We start from the raw sequence: 21,046 nt of genomic DNA, 5'->3' as shown, positions 1-21,046 counted from the left end.
AATAAGGTTGTGTTGTCCACTTAGATTGGCCATTTTGGGTGTCACGAACTATTTGATGCTGACTGTACATGCATGACAACAAATTGGGCACCAATCACTGTCAGACAAAAAAAAAGGTGTCTATTGAAAATACCAAATTTTATATTAATTTATTGATTGACGGACGATGCAAGTAAATAAGAGAAAAAGTAAATAATTATTTACAACTGGCCACAGTATTTATCTATACCATATTATTTTTATCATTAAATTATGAGAGTTAACATAATGCATTTTAATATCTGCACAGAGCGGTTCACTTTTTAGGGCCATTTACCTGTTGTTGTCCATATATTTGTTGTGACGTAGGTTGAGAAAAATGAGGCTGTCTGGGTAAGTAAGCTCCACTTTGGGCCTGTAATCCACCTAGGCCACTTCCCTAAAACACAATAACAAGTCATGTCGGCCGTTTGGTGTAGTGGTTCAGAACGGACTACTATGCTGAGAGGTCCCGGGTTCGATTCCCGGCCGGGCAGAAATTAAAATGATGAATTTTGATTTCTGTGACGGGTCTGGGTGTTTTCTATGTATATTAAGTATGTATTTACAAAAAAAAAAGTATTTAAGTATGTTTATATCCGTTGTCTAGTACCCATAGTACAAGCTTTGCTTAGTTTGGGGCTAGCGGCGCAGTGTTAAAATGTCCAAGGATATTTATTATTAATCTATTGTCTGATCGGAATAGGTAGACGAAATTTTGTGTATTTGCCATATTAGAATAATCGAAAAAGCAATTTAACGAAGAAAGTTTGCGTAGTTATGATTATGTGTATTTATTTAGCAGCAGAAATAATTATTATCGTAGATTTTTCATTCATTAGGCACTCAAAAGATTATTAGTATGATATAAAAATAAATTCCTTTGTCCTCCTAGCCTAGCCAGCCTAAGAAACTTAAGTTTTCAAAATCTATTTTTGTTATAGCGACGTTGCCGTGTTTCTCATTGGAAGAGCGGCAACAACACAAAGCATATCAAGATCATAAAGTTATTAAGTCAAAGTCAAAACACACACACAACGACATTACAAAACTTTTTTGTCAGAACACTATTTATTAGTTTATCCCTTTCTCGCACTAAGATTTGCGTCTTTAATGGTCAGTTAACAGTGTTGCTGTTTGTACATTAAATAAAATATAAAATTTATAAATTAAATTTGAGGCAAGCGAGAAACTGAGCAAGTTACAAAACCCATTATAAGATTGCCTGTTAGACTAGGCGCAGAACACCGATTTTTAGTTGGCTGATAGTTGGGCCAGATTTTAATTTGTATGAATAATCGGCCAAATCAAATCGGTGTAATGTTCGCACTTCCATACGCCCATACTGATCAACTGCCCGACTAAACTATCGGCCGACGAAAAATCGATGGTCTGCGCCTAGGCTTAAGTGCCAAGTAGTGTCATTAATTTACTTGTCTTTAAATCAGCAAAATATGAAAAAAACATCTGCTGGTTTCGTCATGCTATTTGAATAAAAAAAACTTTATGGCATCTTGTTCTTTGTTTAACTAAAGAAAGAATTAAAATAATATTTTTTTCTTAAATTTCGTAAAAAATTAAGACTGAGGATTTCAGTAAAAAAAAGGTATAATTACCTGTGGCGGTGCATATTGGTGCATTTTTTGTTGATGTTCATAAGAATGCCTGTAACCAGGCGTAATAGGTGAATATCTATTAGCACTCGAAGGCCCAGACCACACACCCATGTCTCCAATACCTGAACAAAATGCACAACATTAAGGCTATTTCCACAAAGCTCATAATCACGAAGGCGAGTGAACTTTACTTGTGTGTGTATACTTTGCGATAATGTGATGTCTGTCAAAACTTTTGAAAAACGATTAAGATCAGTAACGAGCGAATTGTCGCTAAAGGCTAGCGTCCACATGTCGGTATCGTAAGCATCGGACGTATCGCACGCAACGGATCGTAGTATTATTTATATGGAAACTCATATAAGTGCGCATCGTACGCACATCCGATACGATGTTTCGTACGATGCGTCCGTTACTTGTCACACGTGCCATGGTGTTCGCGACGCTAATTACAACAAAGTACTGTTAGCATGTAAAAAGCTAATTTATCCATAGCGAAGTATTTCATTAATTTTTATTCGGAAAAATAATATTATCTATTTTTATTAATTAGATTCAATACATCTAATAAGCACACGAATCGATAACGTTTTCTACTTAAAGGTTTATCGACAAACATTTTTATAATGCAAATGTCAGGCATAATGTCAAGTATAAGAACGTTTTTTTAATTAGTTTCATATTTTTAAATTCAATATTACTTGACACTGGCTAAATCTAAGGGTTTTGGGAATAATTATTTCATTGATGGTAATAATAAAAAACAAACTAACCTGGCTGTTCCGGCATTGTGTACATTGGATCTGGTCCAGGGTGGTGATATCCTGGGTAAGAGTGTGACGGGTGCACATGATGCGTCGGGTGTAGGGGAGCATGGGGGGGCTGTGGTAGGCGTGGCCGCGGAGGATAGCTCCCGTAGTCATGATACTCAGGAGCTGGAGGTCCTCCGCCCGGCGGTGGTACTGTTTGTGGATTGCTGGTAATACCACCAGTACTTCCGCCTCCAAAAGATGCCAGTTTTTGTATAGATCCCTCTTGAGCCACACTTGCAGGATTATAGGGTTGTCTGTAACTAAAATAATTTCAAATATGTAATATATTTGGTGTAATCAATCAAAATAAATGTAATGCATGCAATTTTTTAAAAATATTCGTTGTATGTGGTGTGGACATTATGATGTAAGTATTAGATGTGAGACTTAAAAATATATTAGCGTTCTTACGCACTGGTTATATTAAATGAATAAAATTAAATCATCATCACAATTTCAAATTAATATTTTCAAATATTTTTACTATGCAGACATTTTATTATCTACTAACAGCTGTGCCCGCGACTTCGTACATGTGAAAATAGTTAATATTTCCCGTTTTTGCAAAAAAATTATCTACTGCTCCACCCCTATTGCCCGTAGTGATGTTATAACATGAAAATGGGTGAAACTAGACCAATTTTTATCGAAGGAAAAAATGTCAAAAAGAGTTTGAGATTTTTAATTCTCTTTATAAAAAAAAATCTTTTAATTACTTATTGTAAAGAAAACGTTAATCTTTGGAACTAATAGGTATATGATAAAAGGAAAACAGTAAAGATGGTAAATAAGTTAACAGATAATACTAATAAAATGGTACCTATTCACATCCTACTAATCCTACTTCTTCTTCTCTTCTACCTAATCGTTTGTTACTCTTTCACGCAAAAACTACTGAACGCATTTTGTTGAAACTTTGTAGTATTATTGTTTCTAACCCAGAATAACATATAGGCTATAATTTATGACGATCTGTGACAAACGAAATTTCACGCGGGTGAAGCCGCGGGCAAAAGCTTACGAGCATAAATTGAGGAGTGTCTTTTCAAAAGGGGATACCTACATTCTATCTTATTTTTCACAAAATGGGAAAAACTTATATGGGAAATATTTACAGACCTACCGAAAAGCATTATTTCTGTTATGAAACTATTTCATTACAGTGTTCTAACTACACTTTTTGCCAAAAAATATGACTTGTTAATTTAAAGTTACAGAGTTCAGAAAAATCATAATATCCTCTTTTGACACGGATCTTTTATAATATCCCCCTTTGTTCTGTACTTACTGTAAATATCCCCTTTAGTTGAGCCTACTATTTTGTAAATATCCTCTTTTGTATTGTACATCTCAAGATTTTAAATGATAATAAAACACAGATTATTCTTTTTTTTTAATAATAATAATGACCAAAATTAAAGACGCTACTAAACAGAATTATATTTTTTTAATTATTAGACATTCAAATCCTGATGTCTGTCTGTCTGTCTGTCTGTCTGTCTGTATGTTCCTTATAGAAACAAAAACTACTCGACGGATTTTAACGAAACTTGGTACAATTATTCTTCATACTCCTGGGCAGGTTATAGGATACTTAGGAATTCCCACGGGAATGGGAATTAGCGGGAAAATCGTTTTGTATGAAAAATCTGAACCGCTTAAGTTAGACGCTTGAAATTCGGCATGTAGGTACCTTAGTAAACTTAAAGCTTAGTTACAACATGATATTGCAAAATTCCCACGGGAACGGGAGTTAGCGGGAAAAAACATTTGTATGAAAAATCTAAACCGCGTAAGATAGACGAAGGGGGTAAAACGGGATCCACGCGTACGAAGTCGCGGGCGGCCGCTAGTAAATAATAAAAATGTAAATATCCCCTTTTGAATAGACACTCCTCAATTATACACACATGATTTTTTTGGTTTTCAATTTATTTGCACCTTTACTACTAATATTTAATAATTTTGATTGTTCGGTCGGTCTGACTGTAAACCAGGGTTCGAAATTATCAAGATAATTACGTTTCATGATATCTGATAATTATCGGATAATCGTTGCTTTGTTTTTGGTTGCCGATTGTTGTCAAGATATCCATCGCTAGTTGTATAAAGTTTGGAAAATAGATAAATATTTTGACGCCAGATCTGATGTCGGAGCGTTGGGCTCTCGGACGGCACCAGAAGGGTCTCTCATTGAATTCATACTATCTACCTATGTGGGCGTATAGGGAACACGTGCGAGTGGATACTAACTCTAATTATAATCACTGATTATAAACGATTAGCTAGTGATCATTTAACGCCCACCACTAGACGCAAGTGCGGAAATACACGTTCGAAAACGTCGAATGCAGTTTATTTTCACGAGCGCATTTTTTTTTTGTTATTATCAACCGATAATTATCCTTTCGAACCCTGCTGTAAACTGCCTTGTTATGCATAAAAAAAATCATTTTTAAGTATATTTTTAGGGTAGGTCAGAGGTTAAGCTAGCAGTTTGATTCATCAATTTTGAGACACAATTTAGGTATATTATTTGACTGCTCACTACCTTATCTACTTTTTTAAAAAATATAATAAATATTTAAAAACAATTAACCTGTTGTCTGCAGGCTCTTTGGCATCACCTGCTACTCCAGAAGTAGAATTACCAGCAAAGCTGTCTGTGCCACCAAGATCAGTAAGTCCTTCCAACATACCGCTTCCATCATCACCAAATAAATTATATGAGTCCATCACTCTTTAAGAGTGAAGTAAAATGATTTTATGTTGAAATATCCAATGATGACTTGGTATATCCATTGTAACCTAAAATAAAATATAAACTCAATTTAAGTAAGCTAATCTAATTGATCAGTAATCAAACCAGTAGGTCTAGGATGCCCCTTTTCCTCTGATCCTATTAATTATCTATTTGTATTTAATGCCACTATGCAGTCCTAGTTTAACTATTACGAGTAAAACTCATTTTTGCAGTTTTCATACTAGTTACTATTCAAGTAGCCATATGATAAAAAAAATTATAATAAAAATAAACTTTTTTAAAAACAAGCTCTTATTCTGAATTTCGAAAGTTTGTATCGCGCATTGAATTTATTCCTCTTTTTCTCTGTTTGCGCTACAAGCTTTCGAAATTCAGAATAAAAGCTTGTTTTTAAAAAAGTTTATTTTTATTATAATTTTATTTTACACTTTTTAGTTATATCTTAATCTCAGGACCCTGGACGTTATCTAACACTAAAGTGCTCGAAAAGACAAATCCAACGAACCCAAACTCGATGAGTTTCCGCCGTTTTGTTTAGGAGTTCCTATGGCCACCTCCCGACTCCATCATCAGACCAGCTCAATGGTACCATAATATTGCATTGTCATCGGACTTACACATGTATGCAAAATTTCAGCTCAATAGGAAACCGGGAAGTGGGTCAATTTTAAGTTGCAAGATTTGACGACAGACACCAGACATGTGAAAGTAATAAAAAGCTTGTAATAATACAGAATACATAGGCTTGTGATACCTTTTTAGAATCTCAATTAAACAAGGAAGTTTTTAAGGTAATGGGCACGATGGTCTTCCTACATTTTTTTTACACGATGGCTGATCAAAAGTGCAAGACAATGAATTAATTTTTCCTTCTTCTCTGCAATTTCTTAAAATTTTCATACTTTTAAACTAGTTTGTTGAATTTTAATCTTTTCTTTTGATAGCCCAACTATCCCTTGTGATAAGGAAAAAAATGAGATTGAAAAGTATCCTCATTTGTAGAAATGGCATGAGAAAAAGTAATCGCAGGTGGCAATTTTCTAAAAATGCACAAAAACTTAAAAAACGGTGATATTTTTACTGGGGTCAAAATTGGACGTTATAGACCATGGCGAAGCCTATCGATGGTTACAGGGTTATCCATTGTTTTTGGGACACCCTGTATGTAGGTATGTGTCCGATGGTTCGGTGATTTAATTCACAAATTAAGGACTCCGGTTCCTATGTTTTAAGTGAAGCGAAACATCCTTGTTATTTACATACAAGAGGCAAATTAACAATGACGGGACCACGAGGGACTAGATTTCCTGGTGGTCCTACTAGTAGAAGCAGATTAACAATAATAGGACCACGAAGAACTAGACTTCCTGGTGGTCCAGGACAAAATAGTAGGACCACGAGGAAACAGGGATAGGACCTGCTCGCCAAGATGAAAGTTTATCGCGCCATTATAACGATTTTACGCGGTAACGATTTTCACGTCTAAAATCATCGATATAATATTATAACGGCGCGCGTCCTAGCACGGCAGGATAGCATTTTTTTTTCGTACACACCGGCGCACAGTGGGACGGATTTCAGATTTGCGGACATAGCACGTTTTTGTTACATATATTTTTTTATTATGCCAATCGATAGCACCATATAAGGCGATCGGATCTTATTCTGGGTATTTTTTTCGTAAACATTAATTGAATATTAAATAAAAATGTATGGGACAATATCTAAAATATTCTATAAGTTCCAAGTCTTGGCAGATGAGCGATGAGCTGAGCTCGATAATTTGTTAATCTATGATTTTTTATAAAGACGTCCGTTCTCCTGATAATAATAATGTGAAGCTGAACTTAGGTACTTTTTCTATTTTTTCTTAAGAATTATTTTAAGTACCAAACTAAAAAGAATAACATGAATATTATAATGTCATGGATGTTAAGGCCTGAATCCTTATAGATATAGCTTGAAATCTACAAAAAATATGAACGAGTTGAAAAAACCGTCTTGTTAAAAGCACAGACATCCGTAACCGTAACCGCAACTTCCGGATATCCGAAATAAAAAATATCCGTAACCGAAACCGGTATAATATTATTCCTATATCCTTAACCGTATCCATAACCGAAACTACATATATCCATAACATCCCTAATGTAAAGCTATACAGGGTGGCCAGGGAGTTGACGTTCAAAGCTAAAATTTAGGTTCCTCACATCAAGGTGTATCTAAATCACCTCCATTAGGGTGTCCCGAAATATCTTTTTTTATATTTTCGCTACACAAGACCCCTCAAAAGTTGCGTCATAAGATGTAGATTACCGTAAAAATAATTAAAAAAATATAAAATAATGTCTCAAGGGCTCTACCGGAATTTTTATGTCTCAAAAAATCACTTAATCAGGCCTTCACTGTTGGTCATCTATTATATTTTTTTCACAATTATTTCATTTTATTTTGAAATAACAGTGGCAGTTGAACCCTAAGATATGATTTGCAGGCAATGACAGACTGTTTCCAGTGAGGAATAGGTTTGGTTCGAACTAGCAGAATTCATATTTTGACTTGTTTTTCTCAAATTTTCTTTTCCTTCGGCGAGACTGTTGGTATTATTTTTGTTGAGGTTTAATTGCAGTAAGGTATCGCACCGCACTTTTTTGTTATAATATTACATACTTTTAGCATAAATTTAACAAAAAATTAGCAATTTATGGTAGTAATATACTTTTTGATTTTTTTCAGGTTAAACTACCTAGCCAAAAATCTTTATAATATTATATTTAAACAGAATACTAATTGACATGTTAAATAGTTTTAGCATACTATTAAATATAAATAACATTTATGTACGTTACATATACTTTCTAGCTGAAGTGTTTGTTGTCTACGCCGTTTTTTATCAATGGTGAACTTCAACGGAAGTAAAAATATATTTTTAGTTATGAAACGCATACATGTTATATATCAAATTAAAGACAATTTAATACACTTCTTTGGCTTGTGTAAAACTTTTAGTAGAGTATAAGACATTTGGTAAAAAAATGATTTAAAAAGTAGTATCACAACAATGTAAAAAAAATCAATTTTCCTTTAATTACTAACTAAAGGTTGATTTAATCGATACAATTTATACCACAAAATATCAAGCGCACACGTAGAGCTAGCATTTAAATAAAAAAGTAATAAAATCGGACAAATGGTTCTCAAGTTATGGTTGATTTTCTAAAATTGACTGCCATTTTTGTTAGCTTCCACTTAGAGATGCCAATCATTGTTTTATAATTGCGTAGTAAAATTATTAACCTGCTGTGAGAAGGGAATTGAGTATCCTCGAATTAAATCGATATCTTGGCTGATCCATGGATTAATTAGGAATACATTAAAATCGCGCGCGTAAATGCCTAATTCTGGTCAAAAAGCCAATTCTGTTTTGAAAGTATTTATGGATTTATTGGTTTTTAAACTACTTTAAACCTTGCTGTGACTCATTGTGTACCCTCAAATTTCATAAAAACGCTATTTTTGTATTATTAATAGTTTATGTAAGGAACCCCTAAAATAGCAATTTAATTTTTTTTAAGGACAGGTAGAGGCCTCAAGATGACAGATATCTCAATAATTTTAATGCTTATCGTAATCTATATGTCAAAACGCAACTTTTGACACCTCTTGCGTAACCGTAGCTCAAAAAAAATTTTTTCCCATACAACGACGGGACACCCTAACCTCCATGTATCATGTCCTACGATTTTGCTTAGTTTAGGAAATAGAGTTAATTTTGTGATACATATTTTTCTTAAATTTCTTGGTTTTTAATTTTTTAGAGTTCCGTAGTCCTGAGTCAAGGAACCCATATTGTTTCGATATGTCTGTCTGTCCGAGGTTTTGCTTGAAAACTATTGGCACTAGAGCTGTAATTTTGTGGAGGTATGTATGGACAAAACGGTACAATAAAAGTTTGAAAAAAAAAATTTTTTAGGGTAGCTCCCCTACATGTAAATTGGGTATGATTTTTTTTTTCATCCCTTACCCTATCGTGTGGGGTTTCGTTGGATAGGTCTTTTAAAATGACACACTCAGCCCTCTGTTTTTGGTTGGTTATTTAGAACTTAGGCCGCCATCACACGGACTGCACTACAACAACTGCAACCGCACGAAGTCGCATCAGCAACCGCACGCAGTCGCTATATTCAACGGTATGCAGTTGTCTGCTGACTTTCTCAAGGAGACAAGGTTCAAAATATAAAAACTATCACGGACTTTGTATGGGAGGTCCAAAGATTTTCATATTTCGTTCGACCCACATTTCTTTGAGCAAGTGAACCCTACCCAACCCTGTATGAACCCTATACCTTACCTATACACCCACGAAATTTGTCTAACGTTCTACCAAAAACCCTGATATGCAAGCATGTTATAGGGCTTGTGATTCGACTCAAGTATGTAACACCGCCTGCGTCCAAAAATATACTTATTGGCTAAAAACGCAAGCGTGGATGTCCCGCCAAAGCGGGAGCTACTTTAATAATTAAATAAAAACTACAGAAAGTAGAAGTTACAATTTGCATTCGATTCTTGATCTTAACATACTGTGATTAATACTGAATTATTCGATTATTATGACAAATAAAATGGTATTTAATTTAGATAAACTGCAGTGCACGACAAAAGAATTACGCGTACCTAAGTTTTTAAATAAATGATGCAATAGATTTACTGTGCGCTAGTTATTATTAGATATGCATTAATAAAATAGCTCTACTTTTAAATAAACAGCAATGTGTCACTTACTAAAATTGCTGCTAAGATTTTAGTATTTTTGAGATAACTAAACATCTGGTAAGCCAGATAATAGATACAAAATGAGACATTCTAGAGACAATTAAATTAGCAATTCCAAGTATTTTTGATTAATTTTACATTTAGACACTATAAAAAGGAATCCCATACTGGATGTGTTTCCGGTCAAGTGAAAGTGATTGCAACCCTCATCATGTATGAACAACATTTTCAGTCAGGGCATTCAGTTAGTTGTGACAATGCAATCTGTCAGTGGTGCCTTTTGCGTTTTATACGCGTGTTTACGTGGTCAAATCGCATCTTTACCAAATATTATAAATACCAACAATGTTGTTCATACATAACATTCCAAACAAACTATTTTTAAAGGACAATGGGCAAAATGGTACCCGGCTCCAATAGATATGTGTCTAGTATCGTTTGAAAGGTCTTACAAAGATGAACAACTTTTACTATGACCACCAGCCTCAGATCTGGTTGTGTACGAAGATATACATACTTTTTTGCAGAATGGTACCCGGCTCCAATAGTTATGTTTGTAGTGTCATTTGAAAGGTCTTACCATGACGAACAACATTTACTATGGCCACCAGCCTCAGATCTGGTTGCGTTAGAAGATAAAGATACTTTTTGTGTAACCTAAGTATCATACAGTATGGAAGACAGACGCGCTCGGGGCAGGGCACCGACGGGATGGTCGGACGCGGTGAGGAAGACGGTGGGCGGGAGTTTGGATCGTGCTGTCCACACAGCTTATGACCGCAGTCTGTGGAGGAACACTATCTGTGGTCGCGATCCTCATCAGTGAGGGACCGAGGAAGAAGAAGTAAGTATCATACGTGTCCATCGTATGGTACTTAGGTTATGCGAGGCAGGAAGGGTTTACTGCTCCAGCATCCTTAACTCTATAATTATTGATGGGGATAATTGTGAAATAAATATTTTTATTTAAAGAAGTATTATTAATAAAAAGTTACACCTAGGAAGAACCTTGGATTAAAATCACATTTCCATACCAAATGACAATTTAAGCTAGAGTTCAACTAGGGTGTAACTTTTATTAATAAAGGGGTTAAAGTTTTATTTCTTCTTGAGGGTTTTATTATGAGTTGCTAAAGCGAATAAACCCACAAGACCCAATAAGTCCACCTACAAGATGGACCGACGACCTCATAAAGGTAGCGGGAAGGCGCTGGATGCAGGCCGCCACCAACCGACCATTGTGGAAATCATTGGGGGAGGCCTATGTTCAACTGGACGTCCTATGGCTAAAATGATCATGATGATTATGATGAAAGCGAATAAAGGGCTAATGGCTTGGGTTGTTCATCGTAGGTATAATCCTTTCCTTTTCAATGCTTCTTTTAGTTATATTAATAGATTTTAGTCATAATATATACTCGTATACATGGATGATTGTGTTATACTTTCATTATAATACTTAGTGGAATTACTGCTTTCAAAACGTGAATTAGAACTGGCCCCATAGCAGACATTTTCCTACATCTAAAGGCCTTTTAAAATATATATTGGTTATGGCTATTGGAGCGGGTACCACTTTCCATACATTTGTGCCCATCATCCTTTGCAGAAACCAGTGCTCCTGTATTCTTTATCTTCAGTCTTGAGTAAATCTTGACAGAAATTTGTTAATCTTCTCATTGGATGATGATGATTTTGCTAATGTGACCAAGGGGAAAAGCTATACGCTTATGAATATGAAGTTAACATATAGCGATACAGCTTCTCCCGTTAGGTTACATAGCAATTCTGCAACAGTTGTGAGATACTCCACAGTCAGCCTATTTCTGCAAGACTAGTAGTTTGCATTGTTTGTATGATGAAGCAAGTTACTTGGAAAATGCCTATTCACTCATGCCTTGAAGTCCATGGTGTTGTAGATTAATTCATTTTTAAATATAACATGGTTCCTCTAAGTAAGCTAATGATAACAATTAAATGTTTAGAATTACTTAAGTGCCACAATTCTAAAGTATAATCTGATATTGATTTATTCCTTCAGCAAACAAACAATTATAAAAGCCCACAATTGGCAATTGACACATTTTACTTACAATATCCATAAAGGTAATCAGTTTTTTTGTAGTTTTCAAGTTAATGTGTTTTTAAATCATAAAATTTTCAGCTTCACATTTAGATATGAATATACAGTGTGAGTCACGATAAAGTGTACATTTATGAAAATAGGTGAAACTAGACCTATTTTTATCGACAAAAGAGGTCAAATTTTTTTTGGTTTTTTTTTTTAAAGAATTTTTTTCTTCCAATTAATTATCGTAAAGATAACGTAATAACTTTTAAACTAAGAGGTATGTCCTGATATAATAAAAACAGTAATAATGGTAAATAACAGGCGATACTAAAAAATACTCAGAAAATGGCAACAAATAATAAAAAACGACATTTTGAGAAAAATCTGCGAAGTGTGAGTCACGATAAAGTGTACATTTATGAAAATAGGTGAAACTAGACCTATTTTTATCGACAAAAGAGGTCAAATTTTTTTTGGTTTTTTTTTTTTAAGAATTTTTTTCTTCCAATTAATTATCGTAAAGAAAACGTAATAACTTTTAAACTAAGAGGTATGTCCTGATATAATAAAAACAGTAATAATGGTAAATAACAGGCGATACTAAAAAATACTCAGAAAATGGCAACAAATAATAAAAAACGACATTTTGAGAAAAATCTGCGAATTATCGTGTTTTTTGGTTATTTGATTAATTTCTCCAAATAATGCCCCCATAACAGGTGGTTTTTATTTCTTTGTGTTATTCTTTATCGTATTACCTTTGTAAAACCAAAAATTGCATGATACCTACACATACAACTAAAATAGTAAGACACGGGGCTTAATGTATACATACACCCTTAATATGGATATGTTTTGGTATTATTATGACAATAGATCAAAATCAGTCATCCCAACTTATCTTGAATAATAAATTGCAGCTAAAGAATTTATACCTTAATAAAAATAACAATTTGTCATTTTTTTCCCTGAAAATTTGTATTTTAAAGTTTACGCCGAAAATATTACTTACAAGTAAAATTTAATAGAGGATGTATGGAAGACGCTAAACAAATAAAAAGTGTTTGTTATCACACTATTTTTAATTACTTTTAATTGGTACTTACCAAAAAGATGAAAAAAAATGCATTAAAGTGAGAAATGAATAAATTATCAAAAAGATTTGTAAATTTTAGTACTCTGGAAAAATATTATCCTATGATGCTATCATGTGGAAAAATTATGGGTTAATCTGCTGGATGGTATGTAATACTCTAGCAGTTAGGCCCAGGTAGGTACATTAAGCTTATAATAACCATGACATGACACAGTTAAAACTAGTTTATTGACCTAGGAGATAAAATTTAGGACTGGCACCACAATACTTATCTTAATAAAGACAAGTACTTTGCAGATTTCTTTCTAAATTTTTGGACAGTAGAACAAGAAAGATTTGTTCAAATAACAAGTTGTAACAACACTCAACCACGTCATACTACATTTCTAGCGTCATTAAAAGAAAATATTTTCAAAAACAACGTGTATTTTGTGCCTTTAGAACAGAAATTATCGAAAACTTTATACTTACGAAAAACGCCACACAACAAGGTAGATCACAAAATGGATACCATACTCAAAGTCGAGACTCCTGCCTGGCTAAACTAATTTCAATGAGCTAAATTGAATTTCAATAAGTAGCAAGATATAAGTGATCTGATGAGAATAGTCGGCTAAAGATTTCTCTGGTCTATTTTATGGGAGATTCCACGAGTTTAACAACAAATATTTCCACACCGATTATTCAAAATCACAAGAACGCCATTGCACTCGTCCGTCCATTTTGTTTCAACTTAATTTTTTAAATTGGTAAGTGGGCCAGTGATGGTGATGGGGGTGAATGATAGGTAACAGACTCGAAAGATAATGAAATCGATACTAGGTACAATCGATATCTTAGAAAATATGGCCTAGTTTTGAACCATATTTGAACAAAAAACTTGGACTTCTTGGCGGGAATCTGAAGTGTTTGGGCAACTATTAATGTGTAATAATGGTGGATTATTAACCATTGAGTGTTCGTGAACGTGCATGAGTGTGGGCAAGTGAAGCAAAACAGTGCATCGTGATTCTTCTGGTTCTTTCAAGTTATCCATAGGAGGTCTCAGTAAAGCACCACAACTTTACTGAGACTCAAAGGGTGGGAAGGGGTATCATCTATCATCCATCATTATATCATTACTTGATCTCNTATGTTCCTGGTCAGGCTATAAATTAGAAACAACCAAAGCCTGATGTGAATTATCATGTGAGTTGAAACTAATTTTCAGTAATAGTTTTTACTTTTTACAATACTTATAGCCTGTGGCCGGATTGTGTAGGCGCCAAAGACCACACTGGAGACCCGGCTTTAGTTTGCATAGCTTACACAAACTATTTGTATAAATGATATTATGTTTGGAGACTAGAGATTTTAAAACGAAAAAGAAGTACGAGAGAATAATGAGACATGGGAGAAAATAATAATAAATAATGATGACAAATACAACAAATTATGATTATTGATTGAATGAGAAGAGAATGGAGTATGTACCTATGTACCAGCGTTGCAAGACGTCCCGATTTTTAAATCAAATTTAAATGTCCCGCGCGGGACAGGCTCGGTCCCGCTTTTCGGAGAGAGACACTCACTGCACTAGACTATTGTTTAAAACGCCATATTTTCTAAAGAATAAAACTTTTTAATTGTTTTCTTTTTTTATTCTAAAGATGAATTTAACGATAGAGTAGGTAAATCTGATTAAAAATATATTTTTTTTGTTAAAATACATTTTCTATGGCTACTTTTGCTATCTATTGTCACGTAAGGGTATTTCGCCGAAACAGTAAATTTTCTGTGTCCAGGCAGGCGAACACATGTTTTTTTATATCTATACGTATAAAAATATTTTTATGGGAAAGTTCATCGAAAGTTTTATTTGTTTTTGCTATTACAATAGCAGATACTACAAATAATAGCGTAGAAAAACTTAATCAAAAGTCGTTTTTCTAATTTCCTTGTTATGTCCATTACTGTTGTTTGCCAAAATGAAGGCACACTATCACAAATTGAAGCGTAATTTCATTCTAATAGCACTCTGTTTATATTTGAGAAACGTTTGGCTATCGGAAAATAAAAACATTAAATGTCAAATACTTAAAGGAAGGAAATAAAGTGAAGTTAAGTTCTTGTCCGAGTCAAAAGTATAATTTCCCTGGGTCTTCATTTCGAACATTGTAGTAACGAAACGAAAGAACTTAGAATATAATACACTGCACCGTTACACTTGGCCATTTCGTCCCAAAAGGCCGTTGAGGCACGACAATACTGCGTTGACCAGTTTCGCGACAAATCGCATAAGTAGGTCCCTCCTTGGGTTTTTGTTTACTAAAAAGTCAATTTCTTTGGACGGCTTTTTGCAACTAAACAATGGATTAATTTTATTGTTTATTTACACAGATGTAGTGTCTGTAGGGGTAAACCCATGATTTAAATAGTAAATGCATAGGGTAAATAGGTTTTTGTCTGTGGTGTCTTTTAGGCATAAATCTAATTTCTGTGGCCCTAATTTCTTTGTTTTCCGTGGCATAAAATGGCCTAGGAAATTATAAAAGACCATTTTTAATTCGGCGTAAAGTAAAATTTTGAGTATTTCTTTATTGGAATAAGTTTAAAATTGACATTTTAAGAAATGGGTATCAGAATNACGTACAATCTCATTTTGTAACTCGTATAATATCACTTAAATACTTGAAAATGGCACAAATCAAGTCGACCTCGACGTGTATTGCCAACATCATCAAAAAAGAAGAAGAACAAAAAACTTATTGAATGTAAATTAAGCATGATAATATTAATAGTATAGCCTGACCAGGAACATAAAAACCCTCGCCATGTTGCGGAAAACTAATGGTACTAATTTCTTTTAATGGCAACAGTAACTGAAAACTTCATTAACATGTCACCTTGCATGTCAGTCTATTGTTGTCAAAGTGTAAACAAACTTTATTTTATATGTTTGCAATTGATTTTGTGAATTAAATTGCTAAAATATTTTTATAGTCGTGAAAGAAAAGTGGTTCACGATGTGTTAATGTATTTGTCGAAGAGAAATACTAAGGGTTCGGACAATATTTTCATTGAATAATGTTTCCGACAAAGGTTGTCAAATTGACTGACATGTTTATCGTATAGTACAGTCCACTATGAAAATTAGCTGTAGTCTGTTTCAACTACCTATTTTAAAGTTTTTGTCACTTTCTAAGTTTTGAATTTTATGGAATTGGGAAAGAAGAACCGAGTTTGAAGCGTTCATGATCAGACATTGCAGTTGAATATTCAAGTTCTGAATTTGATTATTGATGAATAATAAAATAAATCCTACTAGCTCGATTGATGGTTTCATTTAATTTATTTAAACCAGGTTACTAGATGATATTTGCCAGTAAATTTAGATTTGATGCAACCCTATATCAATGCACGTCAAAACAAAATATTTACTTTGAGGCTACGCTTAGTAGTTTTTTTTTAAATCGAAATTAAATGATGCGATTTGGGTATTTTGGTGAAATTACTAAAAAACTTAATATGAAAGTAGCCGCCTGACATGGATCGTGTTATGGGGGGTGAAAATATAGGAAATGACCCATTCTATCCGCCAAATAATTTTGGCACACGATGCGCCAAACACCCTGTAGAACAACTTGTTTTTAACTCTAAACTCAATCTACTGCATTTATCTTCCTTATTTGTGTAAAAAGGTCGTAATGATACAATATTTATTGCTATGTTGGTTTGCGAAGGTACACAAAAATAGGTCGAACAAAAAAAAGCAAATCACAGAAGAAAACTTAGAGAAAAAAATATTTATAATAATTTCCTTGGCTACCAAAAGTTCATGACCTTATAACTTTGTTTCTAAACGAATTATGACACCCCTTTTAGATATATTAGCTTAGTTTTTGCTACTTAATGCAATCGGAAACTAAAAATAGTTAAAAACAAAAATATATTTCGTACCAAGGAAATTAGGCAAAATTGACCATTTTTGGCGAAATACCCGTAAACGTAATTTTAAGTCAAATAAAAAGATAAATATTTGAAAACCTTTGATTATATACGTTTTTTTACTATGTCCCGCTTCTGACGGAAGAATCCAGCTATTTTCACTCAAAAAGTACCAAAGTCCCGACTTGGCGAAAAAACAACTGGCAACGCTGCTATGTACCTACCTATCAATAACTTCTTTGGAAACAATCAGTATTCTGGGGTAAAAAGCAACTGCGGGGTGTAGTGCAACATTTTTATGGAAAGAAATAAACATCTTTTCTTTTTTTAATCACGCTTATATTCATAAAACAAGGCCTTGCATTTTTAAATAAACTTAATTTTTTGATAGTTTTTAATGCTTTCATTTGAAAGTTGCCATTTTCGCAGATATTTTTGGTGTCAAAGTGAGTCCAACAGTTGAAAGCAGATTTGATGGTGACTAACTTTGCAATTATCTACAACATAACTAACGGAAACAAAACAAATCTTGTTTACTTTGTGTATTTGCTGAAAGGTAAGCGTTATTCAATTATTACCTATTTAGTTTTGGGTCATTTGAAATTTGAGGTCCGCTTTTGTATTAAAAACGGGGTGAATAACAACGACTTGATTATAGCTTAGTTTATCATGCTATCTTTGTTGTGCTATCGTTATTGGCTGTAAGAACTATATGAATGCCTGTATGTTGTATTTTATAATATTATTTTTCCAGATTTCATCCAGATTCCAGATCCCTCAAATTTGATTATTCACCCACTTTACAGTACCCAAAGTAGACAAATATCGTTGTCGATAAATAATCGCCATGGTATCTATTTTTGCTTTTTGCACGAAAAACCTTAGAATTAACATTTTATTTCGTGATTGTAAGTTAAAATTGTTTATTGCTCTTAAATAACATGGTCGACACGGATACGAATGTTAAGTTCGATTATTATACGATTACGAGTCAATCATTTCATCTAGTTTTCGCACTTCTCTAGCTGAAAGATGGCTGGTCTGTGGTTGTTTGTATAATGAATTTTATGAAGGCAAGCTCATGTGAAAAAGAAGCACCGTTGTGAAAATTGAATTAACTAACACAAAACGATACGTTGATCAGCCAGCATTAACAGACAAATATCTACCGACTGTTGTGCCCAGTAGTTATCGTGTTCACTACGTCGTACAGTGATTCTGCTGTTCTGATCTTCAGGAGTTTGACAATATATTGGATCAAAGCTTCGAAGAAAAGAAATATTTGCTTCATCGGCGTTTCATTCTGAACATTATGATGAAGCTAGTAGACCAAGTTGTCAGGAGTTTTAAGGTGGCGAAGGTATTTCGAGAAAATACAGATAAAATAAACAGTATAGATTTCTCACCGAATGGTGAAACACTAATTTCATGCAGTGAAGATGATCAAATTGTGATATATGATTGCGAAAAAGGAACTCAAATGATTACAGTTAACAGTAAGAAATATGGAGTTGATCTGATACATTTCACCCATGCTAAAAACACAGCAATTCACAGTTCCACTAAAGTTGATGATACAATAAGATATTTGTCACTACATGACAACAAATACATAAGATATTTCCAGGGACACACCAAAAAAGTGGTTACACTCTGTTTATCTCCCATAGAAGACACTTTTTTATCAGGATCTTTGGACAAGACTTTACGACTCTGGGATTTACGCTCACCAAACTGTCAAGGGTTAATGCATTTATCAGGTAAACCAGTCGCAGCATATGACCCTGAGGGTCTTATATTTGCTGCAGGAGTAAATTCTGAAAGTATCAAATTATATGACTTGAGGTCTTTTGATAAAGGCCCATTTGTGACATTTAAACTAAATCAAGAAAAGGAGTGTGATTGGACAGGTTTAAAATTTTCACGGGATGGCAAAACAATGTTGATAAGTACTAATGGCTCAATTATACGTCTTGTTGATGCTTATCATGGAACCCCTCTACAAACCTTCACAGGACACCTGAATAATAAAGGAATTCCAATAGAAGCTTCATTCAGTCCAGATTCCCAATATATATTTAGTGGTTCAACAGATGGCAGGGTTCATGTTTGGAATGCTGACACTGGTTACAAAGTATGTGTTTTAAATGGAGACCATCCAGCACCAATACAATGTGTACAGTTTAATCCAAAATTTATGATGTTAGCATCAGCATGTACCAATATGGCATTCTGGTTGCCCACTGTTGATGATGTTTAAGAGGATATTCAGTGCTTTAGGTTATTAATTAATTTTCTAGAGGTACTCTACCTACAAAATGAGAATTCTACACCTAGGTATAGGTAACTGCGTAGAAAACAGAAAAAACATCTATTGCATGTTTTATTGAATCTTGCAATCAAGAGCAGACCTTGTAATGGTGATTTTATACATCCACCTCACATCTTGAGCATTTACCTATATTTGTCTTGTGTAGTGTACTTTGTAGCTATTATGCTAGAAAGGCAGAAATTTATGGAACAGTATCTGTATTCATAAAGAATCCTCTTTAAATAAACACCAATGCACAGCTAAAAACATCTGAATGGTTTTGTAATTGGAGCTTGTCTAATAGATTTGTAAATGTTTCACAAATATATTTATTTGTGGATAAAAAAAAGCTTAAGTGAATTATTGGCATAGTACAATTTCATTAATCTAGCCACAAATAAGATGCATATTTTTCTAATTGAAGTTAAACTACATTTAAGTGTTTTAAACTTACACATAAGTTGTAAGTACTATTGTAATAAGTTAGTAACATTCAGCTATATGATAAAGAAGATGCATCTTAATTATATGTACCTACATTCCAATATTTTATACTTGTACTTACAAAACACATTTATGGCCTGCATTTAAGCTGGATTAATGTGATTGTACTTTGCATATTATTGTAGTTGCTATAATATCTATTGTATTCTTAAAGCATAAAACTCATGATTTTATAAGCATATTTATCTTGCATACTTACCTATATCAATATTATGTAATAATCTGGACAGAGTAACTATTGATGTATTGATTTGTAGCAAATAAGGTCTATTAAACTCATTGAAACTACACCAAAGTTCATTATGTAAAACCAAAACATATCAGGAAGCTTATTTACCTGGGGCTCTACTTTGTTGGTACTTAATACTATTTAGTAAACAGTTGTCCCATCTAAATAAACTGAATATCTAAATTACCAACCAACCATTAAATTGGTTAAGTGGATTTTTTTTGGTGAATTAACATCCCATTTGTAGAATGTTATAATTAATTAATCACTCCCTCAGTACCTCTAACACGAAAAACTTTCGTCTTCGAATCATTTATTTGCGTATTCGACAAAATTCGATACTCAGCCTTCGAATGGCTTATTCCACTATTTGACGGGGATTGTCAACAGGGATTAGTGAACTTTTTAGTTCATTATTCCCCATTATAAGCTCCAATTGGCGTTAACGGGGATTAGTGAACAAAAAGTTCACTAGTCCCCGTTGACGGGGATTGTCAACGGGGAATAGTGGAATAAGCCCTTCGAATTCAACGATAACGTGACGATCTCGATTGTCAAAATTAGTGTCGTGCAGTCATGCTACCATTTTTCATACAAGTTTACGTCACGTTCAGAGGGGCGCTGTTTATGTTTTCAAAATAAAGCTTTTGATGGCGAATCGAAGTTGAAAGTTTTTCGTGCTAGAGGTACAGAACAGAACAGTAAGTCCTTACTACTTACTTATATAATAAAATTTGTACATTACAAAACTTGTTGGTACTATATCATCAGAAATAGATTTATAATTGACTGTTACATTTTAACTGGAGGTTTCTGCCTAAAGGTGGACGCGCACCTGTCCGCGCCGCAGTCATCGCATTACCTCATAGTCTCGCTCACTTGCAATCGTAATGTGTATCTACCGTACGCGCTGCACCAGCTG

General features: G+C 33.8%; 2 protein-coding genes across 3 annotated transcripts in view; one reads left to right on the top strand and one right to left on the bottom strand.

The window, feature by feature from the left end:
* The window catches only part of LOC114364696 (chromodomain helicase DNA binding protein kismet), a 35,910-nt gene extending 22,019 nt beyond the window's left edge, over positions 1 to 13,891 (bottom strand). Inside the window, exons 1-5 of one of the 2 annotated variants that reach the window (XM_028320937.1) lie at positions 13,625 to 13,891; positions 5,046 to 5,254; positions 2,408 to 2,706; positions 1,635 to 1,756; positions 317 to 418 (exon numbers count right to left, since the gene is read on the bottom strand). In XM_028320937.1, coding sequence (XP_028176738.1) covers positions 317 to 418; positions 1,635 to 1,756; positions 2,408 to 2,706; positions 5,046 to 5,182 — 660 coding nt within the window. In that variant the 5' untranslated portion in view covers positions 5,183 to 5,254; positions 13,625 to 13,891. Of the gene's footprint in view, positions 1 to 316; positions 419 to 1,634; positions 1,757 to 2,407; positions 2,707 to 5,045; positions 5,255 to 13,624 lie in introns of those variants that run through there. The other variant, XM_028320938.1, reaches the window with a different exon arrangement.
* Positions 13,892 to 18,088: 4,197 nt separating this feature from the next.
* Wdr82 (WD repeat domain 82) lies at positions 18,089 to 19,576 on the top strand. The gene has a single exon (XM_028321032.1). It carries the CDS (start codon positions 18,393 to 18,395, stop codon positions 19,338 to 19,340), a length of 948 nt encoding a protein of 315 aa, XP_028176833.1. The 5' UTR covers positions 18,089 to 18,392; the 3' UTR covers positions 19,341 to 19,576.
* The last annotated feature ends 1,470 nt before the right edge of the window (positions 19,577 to 21,046 follow it).

This window comes from Ostrinia furnacalis, unplaced genomic scaffold (assembly GCF_004193835.3).
Source record: "Ostrinia furnacalis isolate ACB-3 unplaced genomic scaffold, ASM419383v2 OfSCF7464, whole genome shotgun sequence".
Lineage (NCBI taxonomy): Eukaryota > Metazoa > Arthropoda > Insecta > Lepidoptera > Crambidae > Ostrinia > Ostrinia furnacalis.
The sequence above is the reverse complement of the archived record's forward strand: the minus strand, read 5'-3'. Positions and strand labels throughout refer to the sequence as shown.